Source organism: Crocuta crocuta, unplaced genomic scaffold, assembly GCF_008692635.1.
Source record: "Crocuta crocuta isolate KB4526 unplaced genomic scaffold, BGI_CrCroc_1.0 scaffold140, whole genome shotgun sequence".
In the NCBI taxonomy this organism is placed as follows: Eukaryota; Metazoa; Chordata; class Mammalia; order Carnivora; family Hyaenidae; genus Crocuta; species Crocuta crocuta.
In genome coordinates, this window is record NW_027527775.1 from 6347026 (window position 1) to 6364161 (window position 17136).

General features: G+C 37.1%; 1 protein-coding gene across 1 annotated transcript in view; it reads left to right on the plus strand.

Annotated features, from left to right (window-relative positions):
* The window catches only part of LOC144239171 (rho GTPase-activating protein 7-like), a 182956-nt gene that overhangs the window by 100904 nt on the left and 64916 nt on the right, over positions 1-17136 (plus strand). Inside the window, exon 3 of the mRNA XM_077773179.1 lies at positions 4578-4718. Coding sequence (XP_077629305.1) covers positions 4578-4718 — 141 coding nt within the window. The remainder of the gene's footprint in view (positions 1-4577; positions 4719-17136) is intronic.

Genomic DNA, 17136 nt, shown 5'->3' on the forward strand with positions numbered 1-17136 from the left:
ATTTGTATTTGAAGTACTTCCATTTTTAAATTTTGTTTTCTGGTTGTTTTTATAGTTCTTCTTTGTTCCTTTCTTCTTTCCTTGCTCTTTCTTTGTGATTGATGAATGTCTATAGTGTTTTGTTTCGTTTTCTTTATTTTTAGTGTATCTAGGTTTTGGGTTTGTGGTTCCCATGAGGTTCATATATAACATTCTAAGTTAAATAGAAGTTCATATTCATTTGATGGTCATTTAAGTTCAAAAACACTCAGGAAAGAGAGAAAGAGAAGGAAGGAAGGAAAGAAATTTTTTTTTTTAATTTTTTTTTTTTTATGTTTTTATTTCTAGGAGACAGAGAGAGAGAGACAGCGTGAGCAGGGGAGGGTCAGAGAGAGAGGGAATCACAGACTGAAACAGGCTCCAGGCTCCGAGCTGGCAGTCAGCACAGAGCCCGACACGGGGCTCGAACCCACGAACCGCGAGATCATGACCTAAGCGAAAGTCGGACGCTTAACCGACTAAGCCACCCAGGCGCCCCAAGGAAAGAAAATTTTTTGCTTTTTCTTTTTTTCTCTCATTCCTTTTTGCTCCCTTTTTGACATTTTATGCATATGTGGCCATATTTTGTTTATTATTTTTATTCATATTTTTCTTATGTCTAATTGTGGCCACTTCTTTTCCACTTAAAGAAGTCCCTCTAACATTTCTTGTAAGCTGGTATAGTGATGATAACTTCCTTTATCTTTTGGTTGTCTGGAGAACTCTTTATCTCTTAAGATCCAAATGAGAACCCTGTCAAATAGAATATTCTTGTTTATAGGGTTTTTTTTTTCCACTTAAGCACTTTGAAATATCATGTATGTCACTCCCTTCTGACTTACGAAGTTTCTGCTGAAAATTAGTTGATAGCCTTATAGGTTTTTCATTGTAGGTGACTTTCTGTTTCTCTCTTGATGCTTTCAAGATACTCTTTTTTTTTTTTTTAAATATTTTTATTTATTTCTAGGAGAGAGAGAGAGACAGCGTGAGCAGGGGGAGGTCAGAGAGAGAGGGAGATACAGACTCTGAAACAGGCTCCAGGCTCTGAGCTGGCAGTCAGCACAGAGCCCAACGCGGGGCTCGAACCCACGAACCGTGAGATCATGACCTAAGCGAAAGTCGGACGCTTAACTGACTAAGCTACCCAGGCGCCCCAAGATACTCTCTTTATCTTTAACCTTTGACATTTTGTTAGCCGTACCATGGACCTCCTTAGTTTCATCTTGTTTGGAACTCTCTGTGCTTCTTGGACTTAGATGTCTATTTCCTTCCAAGCTTAAGGAAGTATTCAGTTAGTATTTCTTCAGAAAAGTTTTCTGCACCTTTCTCTCTCTCTTCTTTGGGGATCCCTGTAATCAGAATCTTTGTTCACTCAATGCTGTCCAAGATCTCTAAATCTATTCTCATTGTTTAAAATGTTTTTTTTTTCTTTTTCTGCTATTCAGATTGTGTGTTTTTCATTATCCTTTCTTGCAGATCACTGATACATTTGTCTGCATCCTCTCATGTACTGATGATTCCCTTTAGTATGTTTTTTATTTCCATTATGTATTCTTCAACTTGTTTTGGTTCTTTTTAATATTTTCTTTCTCTTTTTTGAGGGTCTCACTGAGCTCTTCCATTCTTTTTTTTTTTTCTTTCCCCAGCCCGGTGGTCATATTTATGATCATTACTTTAAATTCTTTATCAGGCATGTTGCTTATCTCTGTTTCATTTAGTTATTTTTTGAGAATTTTTCTTGTTCTTTCTTTTGTAGCATATTCCTCTAGCTCCCCATTTGCTTGACTTCCTGTGTTTGTTTCTATGGATTAGGTGAAACAGCTACTTCTCCTAAAGCCTAAGGAGTTGCCTTCTGTATGGTGTCCCCTATGCAGACTGTGGGCTTAGTGACTTTTGCTGGCTGGCCGGAGCTATATATGGTAGTTATTTAGCTGTATATGGTAGTCATTTTTTTAAACCATGGCTTTTACAGAAAGAATAAGAAAAATAATAATAAAATAAAATAAGAAAGTAAGAAAATAGAAGAAAAAAGAGAACAAGAAGGAACAAAATCAAAAAGAAAAAACTAAAACAAGATGACAATTTTTAAAAATTAATGGTTCTTTATTTTTGACAGAGAGATAGAACATGAGCAGGGTATAGGCAGAGAGAGAGGGAGACACAGAATCAGAAACAGGCTTCAGGCTCTGAGCTGTCAGCGCCTGCAAACCGTGAGATCATGACCTGAGCTAAAGTCAGACGCTTAACTGACTGAGCCACCCAGGTGCCCAACAAGATACATTTTAAAAAGAAAAATATATATATTTATACATATATATAAATTNCTGGGTGGCTCAGTCAGTTAAGCGTCTGACTTCAGCTCAGGTCATGATCTCACAGCTTGTGAGTTCGAGCCCAGCAATAGGCTCTGTGCTGACAGCTCAGAGCCTGGAGCCTACTTCGAATTCTGTGTCTCTCTCTCTCTCTGCCTCTCCCCTACTCACAATCTATCTCCCTCTATCTCCATTCTAGCTCTGGGCTGACAGCCCAGAGCCTGAAGCCTGCTTTAAATTCTGTTTGCCTCTCTCTCTCTCTCTCTTTCTCTCTCTCTTTCTCTCTCTCTGCCTCTCCCCCTACTTGCTCTCTGTCACTTAAAAATGAATAAAAGTTAAAAAAAAAAGTAAAAATTTGGGGTGCCTGGGTGAATCAGTCGTCCAACTGAGTGGTTAAGTGGTTAAACATCCAACTTCAGCTCAGGTCATGATCTCATGGTTCATGGGTTCAAGCCCTGCGTCAGGCTCTGTGCTGACAGCTCAGAGCCTAGAGCCTGCTTCGGATTCTGTGTCTCCCTCTCTCTCTGCCCCTCCTCCACTCATGCTCTGTTTCTGTCTCAATAATAAATAAACATTTAAAACAAGTAAAAGTTTAAATAATAAAACCCCCACAAAACCATGGCCTGCTTCCTGTGCCCCAGCACTACAGGGTAAGTAGTGTGGGCTTGTGGGCCCTGTGCTCACCGAGATGGCAGCCTCCCTGTGGTGACTAGATCCATCAGTTATGGCACCAAGACCTGCCTCCCAGGGTATCAGGACCCTCCATTTATGGTTTCCAAGCCTTCTCTTCATGGCAGCCAAATCCTACTATGGCCTGGGCTTTTAAGGTCGAGGAGGAGAGAGCATTCCCACAGCTCCTCAGCCTTTTAAACTCTGGCTTCTCTTTTCTGTGCCCACATGACTAGGGCTAGTATAGGCTTGTGGACCCTGAGCTTGCTGAAGTCACAAGCTCACTGAGATGACTGGACCTGCCTGTTTTGGTGTCTGGACCCTGCTCCAGTCTAGGCTTTCAGGGTGGGGTGGGAATATAAACCAGGTCATTCTTCAGTCTCCCTGACCTGGAGAAGTTTCTCACACCTCCTCTGTAGCTTGGCAGACTTCTGGTGAAGTCTCTTTTCTGTGCTAGTTGCTCTCTTACACAATGTTTTTTTCTGTGCCCAAAGACAGAGGGATCTGTTACTCGTCTGTCAGTACTATCCCTCCCCATTGCTGATTGCAGTGTTGGGGGTGGGGTTCTCTTGGTTCCCATTCATCTTTCTTGCTGTTCTCTTGCCATTCTCTATGTCTTTGGTGGTTCAGTAGCTGTTCAGTCAATCTTTAGTTCCCCTTCACGAGGAACTATTCTATTAATAGGTCTAATTTGGTATGTTCCATGGAGGAGGTGATATCAGAGTCTTCCTATGTCACCATCTTGAACCAGAACTCTATCACACCCATTTCCAAATGGGAGAATTGAATTACACACGTCAAAACAGAACTCCTACCCCTCATACAGCTCATAGTTTATTAGGCACATAGACACTTGAGCTAAATGATTTCAAGCCATTGTGGTAGGTGTCACTGTGGAGGTCTGATGGAAACATAGAAGAGGGTAAGGTGAGAAGAAATGAGAACTGTCTTTTCATTTGACACTCACAATGACCCTGTTGCATGAAAGGTGTGAAGTTAGTTACTGATGATCATATAGTGAGTAAGAGGTTATCTATGGCCCTCTAACTCCTGACTTAACTGCAGTGCCCCAGCTAGCTCCCACTACTGCCCTTCCAATTTTCAATGAGTTGTTTAATCACCAAAGAATTACCAGTATTTGCCCTCTAAAGTCAGACCCTCTGAAGAGTACAGTTGTTATTACAAAATAATACATGGTTATGGGTGACATGTCACTGTCAGTTGTCACCAACTTTTTTTTTTTAGTTTTTTAATTTATTTTTGAGTGAGACAGAGGCGGAATGCGAGCAGGGGAAGGGCAGAGAGAGAGGGAGACACAGAATCCGAAGCAGGCTTCAGGCTCTGAGCTGTCAGCAGAGAGCCTGACACAGGGCTCAAACTCACCAACAGTGAGATCCTGACCTGAGCCAAAGTTGGACACTTAACCAACTGAGCCACCCAGGCACCCCTGCTGTCAGCAACTCTTTAGCATGTCAGTGTGTGTTGGAAAAAGGAGGATGTGGAAAAATGCGGGTGTCAGGGAAAAAGATATGCAGAGAGCATGTACATGCCTTTCATATCAATACATTTTTCTAATAGGATCTGGAGTCAGGATCTGAGAGTGGAGCAGACACCATTTCAATAAATCAGACGCAAATAAATTTGTCTTCTAACACCGAATCCACTGACCTACCATCTTCTACCCAAGTGGCCAGTTCTGGAACCAAACCCAAGTCTACGGTAAGTTATAAATGATAACAATCAACTTTAATATGAAATGCTGATGATCATAAGGTAAGAGTTGCTATCCTTTCCAGTCAATATAGAAAAAATACTTTTAGAGTCTTGGTTGCAGTAACTTGATAGCATTTAATTAAGTACAATCTAACATATGTTGTTTGTTTGCTTTATAATTGTTAACACAAGTACTTCACTAAAATGGGTCATGGTTCTAGAATTATGCAATATATGGTATCAGGTTTTGTTGCTGGATAATCAGATCTTTAAAGAACCAAGAACAACAAACCTGGAGTTGGTTCTCCGGGAATTATTATCCTGTCCATACCACTTAATAGTCAGAAAATTGCCTGTCTAAGACTAGATATGTAGAGAGATAGAAATACATAAAATCACACAAATCATAAATTTTATGTGGATATTAATTGGCATAGCTCATGTAAAGTACTTAGTGAAATACTTGCCACAAAATAAATACTGAATAAATGTAAGTTATTCTATTATGATAATGCTTCATCAACTTTACAGTGCTACCAAAACACATCAAAGGAGAATTACCACATATAAGAGTATAGTATGGTGAATTGTAAATAAAAGACATTTTCCTTTAAGTAAAAAGTTGAACTGCTACAGGAAAGCAGTATTTGACTGTAAAAGGTAACATTTATGGAGGAAGTAATTACTACTTCAAATATCTAAAGTCCCAGCAGCTCCAAAATAACCTTTCCTAGTTTAGTGAAAATCATAGTGGCATATTATTTTTTTAAATGCCCATGTTAGCTTAACACAGAGAAACAAGTTTGGATTGCCTGTTTGCCTGACTTTAAAATAAAAGGCGAGTCTGAAATAGGACACAGAAGTGAATACTCTGAATTTAAAACATGGTAGATAGGTTGAATTGCACTAATATCTAGAACATTTTTAGTGGAATATTTATAGAATACCTACTGCATGCTATGCATTATGATAGATTAAAGACTGGGAGAGCGATAAAACATATTTTCTGTCTTTAAACAGCTCACAATCTAGCAAAGGGATGTAGGTACATAAACAGTGAAATGCAATGACGTACTCTATGGTAGGCCTATGTATATTGGAAGTAGCAGGAACCGATGACGTACTACATAATGCTATTTTAGGGTACACTGAAAAAACAGGGTCAAAAATAAATATGTGTCAGCAAGCAGACTGCAGTGAAATGGTGCTCTTATTTTTCATAGTAACGAAGATTAAAATGCAAAATTAAGGTATGAAACCAAATGATCTCATTTCACCATATTCTTATTGAGTAAAGAGATAAAAGCCTCTCAACAATTTTAACTCGAAGGTTTAGGAACCATTGGAGCATTGGCTTTTTGAACTTTGGTACAGGGATGTGGCTCACATATAAGAAGTTAAAAAGGAAGGTGAATTCCCTTTTTAAAGGTATTTATTTATATTCACTTTTGGAAGCACCTGCTGATATCCTAAAGAGCTCTTCTTTTCTCTCTGATACTTATTCTGTGTTCATATTTTACTTCAGAAAAATTACCATTGACATCTGCTATTTCTCTCTTGAAACATACATATTTTAGTGTGTGGTCACCTTGTAATTTTTAAAAATTTATACAACTTTGTGTGAAGTTTCCTAGTTTTTATTCAATGCCCTCATGTTTATAAAGATGCTCAGTATATTTCCACTGAGATATGTTTGTATATTTTTATGATAACCAACTACCGTAAAGTTTTAGTATGAGAAACATAAAACCATCAGTTTTCTCAGTATGTTAATTCTTTAGAATACTTTGAGATGCATCTGTTTTCAGATTTTTCATGTTTTGCTGTATCAGCTGACCAGACTATTCAGTCCACAGGCAAAATTAAGAAATAGTAAAGTCAATTATTGAACAGAAACATACTTTTTTGTGCACCTCAAATTAAATGTTTACTGAAAAGTTGTCAACTTTGGATAAAAAGTAAGTTACTATCTACCCAGCCGTTCAGGTGCACAATCACAGCTTCACAGGGTACCACAGTCCACTGGTCCGTGAGCACTGAGAACCATTAGACAGTGGGCTTAGGCTCCAAACCCACAAGACAACCGAAAACTACTTACCCAGTCTTGACCGATACCACAGGTAGTTAGACAGCTGTACTTGGAACTCTGTCTGGCTCTCTAATTTAGTAAAATTCTCAAGCGGGCCATGAGAAGGACCCAGAAAGAAACACTCCACTGTCAAAGACAACTGACTTTTAGGAAATCTCTTAAAGAAAATGGCCAGTAATGAAAATAGCTTGAGAAGCACGCCTTTGTTAGGGGTGTGGGGACGGTCGTTTTAATGTGTGTGTGTATTTTATTCTGTATTAATATTGGTGTTGATTATTTTGAGTGAGTACAGTTCCTTCTTACTACAGTTTGAAAATAATTCCTTGGCTGTGGATCACCTTTACGTTTTTAGTTTGTTTCTTGGCTAGAATACTAGAATGAAGAATTTTACCTATTTTATGAGATAGTTAATAAGGTTTTTTTCCCTTCAATTTGGAGCTTGAGAAATGGATAATGAGTAATGGCAGTCTGGCTACTTTGTGAAAAAGAGAAAACTCCAGTATCCTACATAGTCATTATTTTCCCCAGGAACTGAAATTTCAGTGTTAATATTAAGTAGAAACATTAAATTCTAAGAACACCTATTTCTAACATCCACCCATAATGAACTAACCTTCTGCTCCATCATGTTATATTTTTACAAAATGTTTACTTTTATTTCAGAATTATTTAATGTTACAGTTGATTTGCTGCTGTGAAATCTATTTATAATGATGACTGACTACCACAAATATTTGGCTTTCCTTTTGTATGTGAGACCTCTGAGTTTCCAAGTGCCTGTTTTTTTCAGTAAGATTTCTTCTTTTATATGTATTATTAGAATAGGACCAAGGAGTAATCTTCAGAGTTTTCATGAAGACTAAGTATCTATCATGCCAAAAATTGAGCATTAAAGTAGATCTCTGGGATGTATTTCACACAAAAATGAAAAAGTTAATAAGTAGGATACCCAGTACGAAAGAAAGAAAGAAAGAAAGAAAGAAAGAAAGAAAGAAAGAAAGAAAGAAAGAAAGAAAAGAAAAGAAAAGAAAAGAAAAGAAAGAAAATTAGAAAAAAGAGGTTGAGTGCTTCGTGTCCAAAAAATCACGTTTCTCTCTCCCAAAATCTTTGTTTTTTTCCTTTGAAAGAGTGTCATAATGCCTTTCTTGAGAAACGCTTTCACAAACAACCTATGATTAGTCATATTGTTTTAAAGTCTCTGACTGACTGTAGAAGGATATACTGGCATCCTTCTGGCCATGGTAGTCAGTTGCTTGAGTTGTTCCTGTATTCATTAATATGCGGTTGTTCCATGAAAGATTTTAAAGCTGGGCACTAAAACCTCAGGGGTTTTGTTGTTTTTCCTAAAGATACTTATAAGTGTAAGTCTTCATTAAATTATTATTAATCACACATTTATAAAGAGATAAACTGAGCCCTAGATCACCAAGAAAACAGTGCATTTCATTTGTAGAATGAGTAACTGAGGAACAGGAAGAGTCTAGTATTCTGTAGAATAATCGAGAGCATCATTAAGAGCAATGCAAGGATATGTTTTCAATTTAGTCCAAATTCCCCTTCCCTCTGTCTCCCCACAACTTCTTTAGTTGCCTTGTGATAGAATTCTAGTAACAGTGATGAAACCCTCAATCATTTGGGCATGTTGGAACCACAGCTAGACAGAGCAGCTTTGAGGATGTCCTGAACTATCTCAAGGAATTTGGGAACATATTGGCGTTCATGTCAGAGTGTATTACATACTGGAAAGTAACCCTTTTATTGAAGACATCCAAAACAGCAGAAATTATTAACTTTCATTATTGTAATTGCTATAGAGTAAAAAAGACAAATACATCTTATTTTAGCTCAAGGTGGCAAGAGTGGTTCTAATTCTGCAGATTGCATACACCCCTCATCCTTGCATTACTACTACCAAAGTAGCAATGAGACAGATGAGGGGAAACATCAGCTCCTGGAAGGGTGGGAGCTTAAGGCAGGCAGAACCATGCCCAGCCAGACAGTGCCAGCTCCTATAGGGAGCAGTTCAGAATAAATCTTGCCAAAAGGCTGCCGTGATGTGACAAAAGTGGAGCTCGGGAGTATGTTCTCACTACGGGTCATGATCATTTCTCAAAGACCTTTAGGAAGACTCCACTACTACAGTCAACCTGATAGTCCAGGTGCTTTCACTGACAGCTCACAAATTGTGTGGTCAGCCTACTCTGTATTTGAAGAAGACAGTATCTCAGTACGACCCCCAACACAACTGTTTACGCTGTTTTTAGTATAGTGGAGCATTTACATACAATCAGTTTTTTTTCCAATCCTCTGCATGATAGAAGGAAAGTAGTAATACTCTGGTCTGGCATTTCCTTGCCAATAGCATTGTCAGCTCTTAAAAATATAAATGTTTTGGGACATCTGGGGGGCTCCCTTGGTTAAGCCTGACTCTTAACTTGAGCTCAGGTCATGGATTTGCAGTGTGTAAGTTCAGATCCTGTGTCAGACTCTGCACTGACAGGGCAGAGCCTGCTTTGGATTCTCTCTCTCTCTCTGCCCCTTCCTACCTTTCTCTCTCAAAATAAATAAACTTTTCTTGAAAAAGCGTAAGTGTTTTGAGGTGCAGAGAAAAGGAGGTTGTTGGCACTTGTAAGAATGTTAACATTACATTATTTTATTTTTTCTAAATTGTTTTATGTTTGTTTATTTTTGGGAGAGAGATACAGAGCATGAATGGGGAAGGGGCAGAAAGAGAGGGAGACACAGAATCAGAAACAGGCTCCAGTCTCTAAGCTGTCAGCATATAGCCACTCGCGGGGTTTGATCTTACGAATCGTGAGGTCATATCCTGAACCAAAGTCGGGCCCTTAACTGACTGAGACACCCAGGTGCCCCAACATTACATTATTTTAAATGAATGTTATTTAAGTTCAGGTCATTAAAAATCAATATCTTTTTTTCCCTTTTTTCATTCAATGAGATACAATTCAATCTACATTGTTCTTAAAACTGTCAATTTATATTTTGGCCACTGTACCTATGAGAATCATAAATTGTCACGCATAGTATTTCTATGAATCTGTATCTGTACTTGATAAAAGCAGAGACAACAGGAATCTGAACTTTAAGAAAGATCCAAAAGTTTTATCCAGGTAATGATGATGGAGAAAAGCATGTTTGCATATGTAGCAATAATATCAAATGTAAAAAGGACAAACATGTATGAAGTATACACTATGTGGTAGATATATTATGGACTAGTAATGCATAGTTCATGAATCCTCACAACAGCCCTTATGATAGATGCTATTATTTCCTTGAGTTCATAGAGGAGGAAAGTGATATGTATAATGGCTAATCTGAGCTGCCTGGGATCTCACTGCTAGGAAGGGAAGTGGCCAGGTTGGCAGCCAGATACTTCATGCTCCTAAAGAATGATTTATCCAGAGATTTGCCTGCCAACCACTTGGCTTCAGAACCAACGTATATTGGTTTGACAGGTTATTATGTCGGAGACAAATTGTCACTGATATTTGAATTATCAGAGTGTACAAGAACAGTTTTGTTGTGCAATAAAGAATGGGGGCTGGTTCATCAGAACACGGCATAGGTCATAGTGTTCCTCCATCATTTTCTAAATTATCTGTCTACCGTGGGTTTTTTAATATGTGTTTATATGTATATATACAGTATATCAGATTATATATACATATGTTTGTATATGTATATACCAAAATATATACACATATATTTGTGTGTATGTATATATGTGTATATACAGACATACATTCCCTAGTATTATTTTCCAAAAACCTGTGTTGAATAATTCCCAACTATATGGTTTAATCAAATTAGTAATTATTAAATTTTTACATGGTCATGAAATTACTATGCAGTATAAGTTTTTATAATATTTCGTGTAATTAAGACAGTTTCTCAGAATAAACACAGACACTACAAAAGGAGATTTATTCATCGTTACCGGGTATGAGATATGGTGGTGTCTGCATCGGATAAGAGATTTAATGTTTGAAAATGCTTGAGAAAGAGTTTCAAAAGAGAAAAGCTCATAAGGTAGAAGACAGAGGTTAATGGACGCTTTGACAACCAATAATCAATTTAATTGTTGCTTCTTTAAAAAGAGGTCTTTTGTGTAAGTCTGCTTAAAAATAAAAAATATAAAGCTCATGAAATATTGTTTTCATGGAGAGTAACTTACTAAAGATATCAAGGGCAGTGTGATTGGGAGTATGATATTAATTTATGATGAATTAGCCACACAAGCTTAGAAAAAGAATTCTTAACCTGGAATTAATGGATGAATTTGAGAGGGTGCCTGAACCCTTGAAATTGTATTTTAAATTATATATGCACACCAGCATTTAAACATGGGAAGACTGTCAGTATCTGCATGAGATATCTGCATGAGATTCCCAAAAGATGATTCAATCTTTTGAATGAAAGATGATTCAACAAAATATAGGGATAGGGGTACCCGGGTGGCTGTGTTGGTTGTGTCTGACTTCAGCTCAGGTCATGATCTCGTGGTTCGTGAGTTTGAGCCCCATATTGTGCTGACAGCTCAGAGCCTAGAGCCTGCTTCTCTTAATTTATTTATTAAAAGTACATAAACGTTAACAAAATTTTTAAATAAAATTGAGGGGTGAAATGTCTTTTTTACAAAGATGAACTGCAAATACTCCTTTTTACTGAATTCTTGGGAAAAAATGCAAGGTAATACATAAAAGTAATTAGAATATAAATAGCATTTCATAATGTCACATATGATAAGAAATAGCATAGCAAAGGAAAAAATGACACACATATAATTTTTAAAGAAAGTTTTGTCAGCCTCTTCTGAAACATCAAAAAAATTGAATTAGTACAGTTTACCATTAATAAATGCAAAAATGTAATGGTCTTAGAAAAATGCCTTTGATTGTAATGCTTTTGAATGTGGCAGTTTCACTTTGACATACAAAAGCAGTAACATTAAAGTATGTGGATTTTTAAATAAATATTTGTCTTTGTTCACTAAGATTCTCATTGTTTATGAGAAAGAAAAATAAGGCAAAATTTATAGCTTTTTTAAAGAAAAACTGAACCACCACAAGACTGGAAAAAATGTATGTAAAAAGGACATCATTCTGTGATTATTATAATGAAATATATCTTACAATTCTTTGATTGTAAAGCATAGAGGAATCCATGTATTTTGGATTTTGAAATAATAAATATGTAATTCATTAACCTTGGGCTTTGAAAAATAGAAACATTTTTATAGTCATTTGCTTTTCTATTTAAAATAAATTCAAAATTCTCTCATTTCTTGTGTTTGAAGATACTGACATGTGTTTCTAATGTATTCACACATTAATTCATGACAGTCTCATTTGAGGTGGGTTATTTGATCTCTACAATGACCTCCTCACATCAGCCTTTTGTCTTTGAATCTAGAAGTTTCATTTTGTCAAAAATAAGCATAACTCGTCTCCAGATACACTGATCCTTAATACTAAATACTGAGTGCATGGTATTGGAAGAATTTTTTGAATTGGCAAAATTGTTTTTCTGTCTTATTTTTATTTAGTTTCTAATAATCTAATTAATTACTTGGAGCAGAATTCCTAAAGCCAAAAAAAGTTGGGGGGGGGGGTNAGATTCATTTAGGGACAAATAAGAAATCATCTCTGCAACCTAAGGTTTAGTCATATGAATAGTACTTTTGTATGTTATCATCATCACAATGAGAAAAATTTAGTTTTTCCATGTGCTGATGTTACTTCTCGAATCCAGCTCATATTTTCATCCAAGAGAAATAACAACTTCCAGTTATTTCTGGGCAATGTAAAATGGCAAGCCAACAGCATGCCACATCACAGTAACCAAGAATATAATTCATAGCACTGAGCAGTAATAATAACCAGTAAGCCATTTTCACAGAGTCCTCACTTTCTTCATTTCAGACCTACTTGTCCCAAAGCTTTAATTACATATTCAATATATTCCTTGTTTTTTAACTTTTCCATTTTGGTTCTTTGATTAATAATTAATTTTGCCCCTGGCGTTTGTTGGCCTCAACACTCACGAACTTCTTCAAGACCCTTGAAGTCCATTGAAATGTTGAACCAAGGACTCCATGTGAATGTTCAAGTAGCAGTTACACAAAGGTTACAGAGGGGGCCTCCTTAACTATGGTTATGAGCTGTCTACCACATAACCAATTTCTGAGTGAAAAAATAAAAACATCAGCTATGTATTTGAGTATTCCAAATATCACGCATCTAAACATTTGGAGTCCTATAACAAAAATATGAAAGTAAAGAATTATTTACTTTCTATTTATGATGTCACCATCACTTGGGAGATATCAATATTCCTATGTTGAATATTTAATGAACATTTTATGTGCTAATTTCTTTTTTAATCAATAGTTCATATTCTTTACATTATTATTGCCACACTCATTTTTAGTGATTCTCTTTTCTTTCCATTGTCTTGGGATAATCCAGATGATTTCTGGATTTGTAAACTTCAAAGTAAAGTCAGTCAATATTCATGGAAATGACTCTCATTGTTTCCTGTTTACAGTAAATTACTTTATCCATTTTATTTTGTTGTTGTTTTGTTAATTCATTTTGAAGGCCCTATCTGTGCTTGTAAATACTATAGTAACTCACCACATGAGCATTTATCAAGTTAGCCATAGTGTGAAATGCAGAGAATCACAGTCAAAAATAACTGAATAAAATCATTGCTGTTCAAATTGTGCTCTGGGGAACCCTCAGAACGCCTTCCTCCACCTGCCCCAGCAAGACTTATTTACTTTTATCTCTTTTATATATTGGCCTTATGAATACAATCTTCTTTGGTCAATCCATAGGATAAATTTCGTTCAAGTCCTAAACTAAACAAACTACAGGAGTGAGGCAATATTGAAGAATTTTTTTCTGTGTCTTAGGGAGCTTCTGATATATATATTCTTCACTTCCGAGACCATCATGGTAAAGCAGCCCCCAGAACTTCTGTGCTGCTAGGGCAAGGTATTCATTCCTAAAGCTTTGTCACCACTGAGTCCTGAACTCTAGGAAATAAGAAGTAAGAAAGTGTGAGTCTGAGAGAGCAGACTCTGGGTCAGAGCAACTTGACTTAGCCTGGGTCTGGGGTTTTGCTGGCCTAGATCATTAAGCTTTTATTTTTTTAAATTTTTAAAAAAAATTTTTAATGTTTTTTTTTTCTTTCTTNTCTGATCATTAAGCTTTTAAATGTGGAACAAAGTCTGTACTTTATAACACTGGGTTGTAAATAGATAGGTTTGCCTTTTTGTTTGTTTGCTCAGTTACTATTGTGGAATAAAGTCAGAATTTTAAATTATTTTTAATAGATGAACATTTAGAACTCAGAACTAGTATAATTTTCATTTAGATGTATTTTCTAAGCAAATATTAGCTAAGTATTTAATTTTACATTTGGAATTTTGTGGTCTCAAAATTGTACAATCATTTTCCTACTTGTAAAACATTTGTAGGTTTTTTTTTATATGTTTACATAACACTATAGTGGACAGTTCTATATATTTTTTGTCTGCATTTCTAATACTCCCTTATGTAGTTTCATAGACCAAAAAGTAGTTGCGTATTTGTTAAAGAGAAAATTTTTATTACTAGTAAGTTTGAACTTCTTTTATATTTATCAGATATGTATACACCTTACTTTAATAAAAACATAAAGAACAATGTTATTAGCCATGTGTAATAATTGATACTTTCATGTCTCCATAATATTATTCTACATTTTACTTGAAAAGCATTTCTGATTCATCATGCAGGTGAACTATAATACTGTTAATGTTATGAATTCCAATTCTTTGGGTTTTTTTCCCAAGAAGCTATAATAACTTGCTGAGGCTATGTGTAAGCTACTGTGCCAGGCACTGGGATAGAATTTAAGAAAAGAAAGAGTTGGAGGGAGATGACATGATTGAAGTCTCTGGACTGAGACTCTGGGGCCAAGAATTGCCTGGAGAAGCTGCACTGGTGAGTGCCTCTGGGAGACAGACGTGTGTGGGAGTGAGGAGGGCCAAACTGGTCAGTAGGCAGACTTCCTTCAGCCGCAAAGCACTAGCAGCTGTGGCCTGAGCTGATTCTGTGGAGGTCCCTGGAGCTGGGGATTTCTTCAGCTTTGTCCCAAATTGAGGAAGGGGGTTAGACCTTTTTATCCTCGCCCCAGCCGATCATCAGTCTTAGGCTGCCCCTAGAACGTGGCGTAACTCAAGAGTGAGGCAGCTCTTTGCTGCCAAGGCTGTTTCCCACACTGGCAGCGGCAAGAGAACTGAGGTACTGGCCCTGGAGAGGGAGTTAGCCTTGCAGTCTCCACCACACAGACCATGACCTTCACCTTCAGAGGCTGCGTTCTCTGAGACACACACAGGTACCCAAACACGTGCTTATGAAAAGATAAAACAAGAACCAAATTATAGTTATTAAGACCCAAAGGGAACAACCAGAAGGAACAGGAAAGATGCAGACTCGTATATACTGTCAGAGGTAGAACTCAACAGGGTTTGAAAATTGACATTTGGCAAAGGATTAGCAAAAGGAAAAAATTAAAAGTGGATTCAGGACTTACATCTTGAAGACATAAGACAATGGTAGGGTCATTGACTAAGGGAGTAAAGAAGCAAAGGTAGAAATGAGGAGAAAAAGGAAGGTTTTTTTAATCAACCTTATTTTAAGGTATAATTTAAATGCAATAAAATATACCCAGTTTAAGAGTGTATACCTCCAGGATGTTTTTGGTAATAATGAATAGAAGGAAAAACCAAGGTTAGCAGAGGAAGTTTTATTGAGGGAAGTTATATTATCCTTTTTTTGTATTGTTTTACTGTTTTTCCAGGAATGTGTTCTTAGCTAAACATGCACTACCCAATGGAATGAAATCACAAGACAAATTAATTTTTTATTATACCTTCCACAACAAACACCCACATCAGCTACTTTTCTTCCTTCTTTATTAAACAGACACTCAGGGACTCCAGTGAGTCTTACTAAACACTCTTAAATAATATGATCACTTTAAATTGCAAAATGTAGCAGTCATGAATTAGAAATGAGAAGGTTCAATTTCTATAATAACATTTCAATCTTTCTTTACCTGTAAGATTTATTCCCTCTCTCTTAGTTTGATCCCGCTAAAGGCAGGCATCTGCCCGCAGCTAGAGAAGTTTGGGAGTGAGGTTCAACTTCCTTTTCCTTCCTGGCCCACCCCACACATCACTGGTGAGCAGCTGTGTAATGACAGGTGGGATGGAAAGTAGATGAGGAAAGTTCTCCCTGGATGAGATGTTCAAGAAACTGTTACCTGCTATATCACTTATCTTTTGCTGTGTAACAAAGCATATTTAAACTTTGTGTCCTAAAATAGTTATGATTTCTCATGGTTTCTAATAAGTCCAGAATATGAAAGAAACTCTGGTATGTGGTTCTAGTTTAAGGTATCTCATGAGGTGCAGTCAAATGTGTACCAGGCTGCAGTCATCTGTAAGCTTTACAGGGGCTGCAAGATCCACTTGTAAACTGGCTTACTTGTGTGACTGAGAGATTAGTGCTGGGAGATTTGTTGTTTTCTGTGTGGAGCTCCCAGCAGGGCCACTTGAGTGTCTTTGTGCGTGGCACCTGGCTTCCCCCAGAGAGAGTCAAAGAAATCAAGAAGTCAGACTAGCATGCCTGCCATATTCTCTTGGTCATACAGATCAGTCCTGGTTGAATACAGAAAGAGACCCCACAAGGACATGTTTACAAAGGTGAGAATTATTGAAGGCCATCTTGAAGGCTGATCAGCAAATGAGCCATGCCTCTCATACATGCAGAGACATTCACCTCCTCCAAAGGCCTTCAGAAGACTTACCTCATGACAGCATCTTTGCCAAATTCAAGATCTTGTTATATAAATAAAATCCAAATTCAGATGAGACTCCCCAGGTATATTTACTCAAGTACAGCCCTTTGGGCATAGTTCCCCTTGACCTGAAGACCTGGGAACATACCCAGTGATCAGTGCTATGATACATACAGCATAACCACTATAAATTCTTTCAGATAAGAAGGGGGGAATTGGGATGCACATAGGAGTCAGGGCCTGCAGAAATTCTGAAAAACAGCATGGCAGATATTTGAATGGCTAGAAATCATTCCTACTACTTCCTGGGAATTATTCTCCATGGTTCTGGGGTCATCCCTTTTAGACCTTCATTCTTCTCTTTGAGTCATCATTCCTTTTTCTTATGAAATGACCCCTGTTTGCAGCTGAGTAGTTTTCTCATCTTGGTTTCTGCCTGTAGAGTTTGGGGGTTCCAAA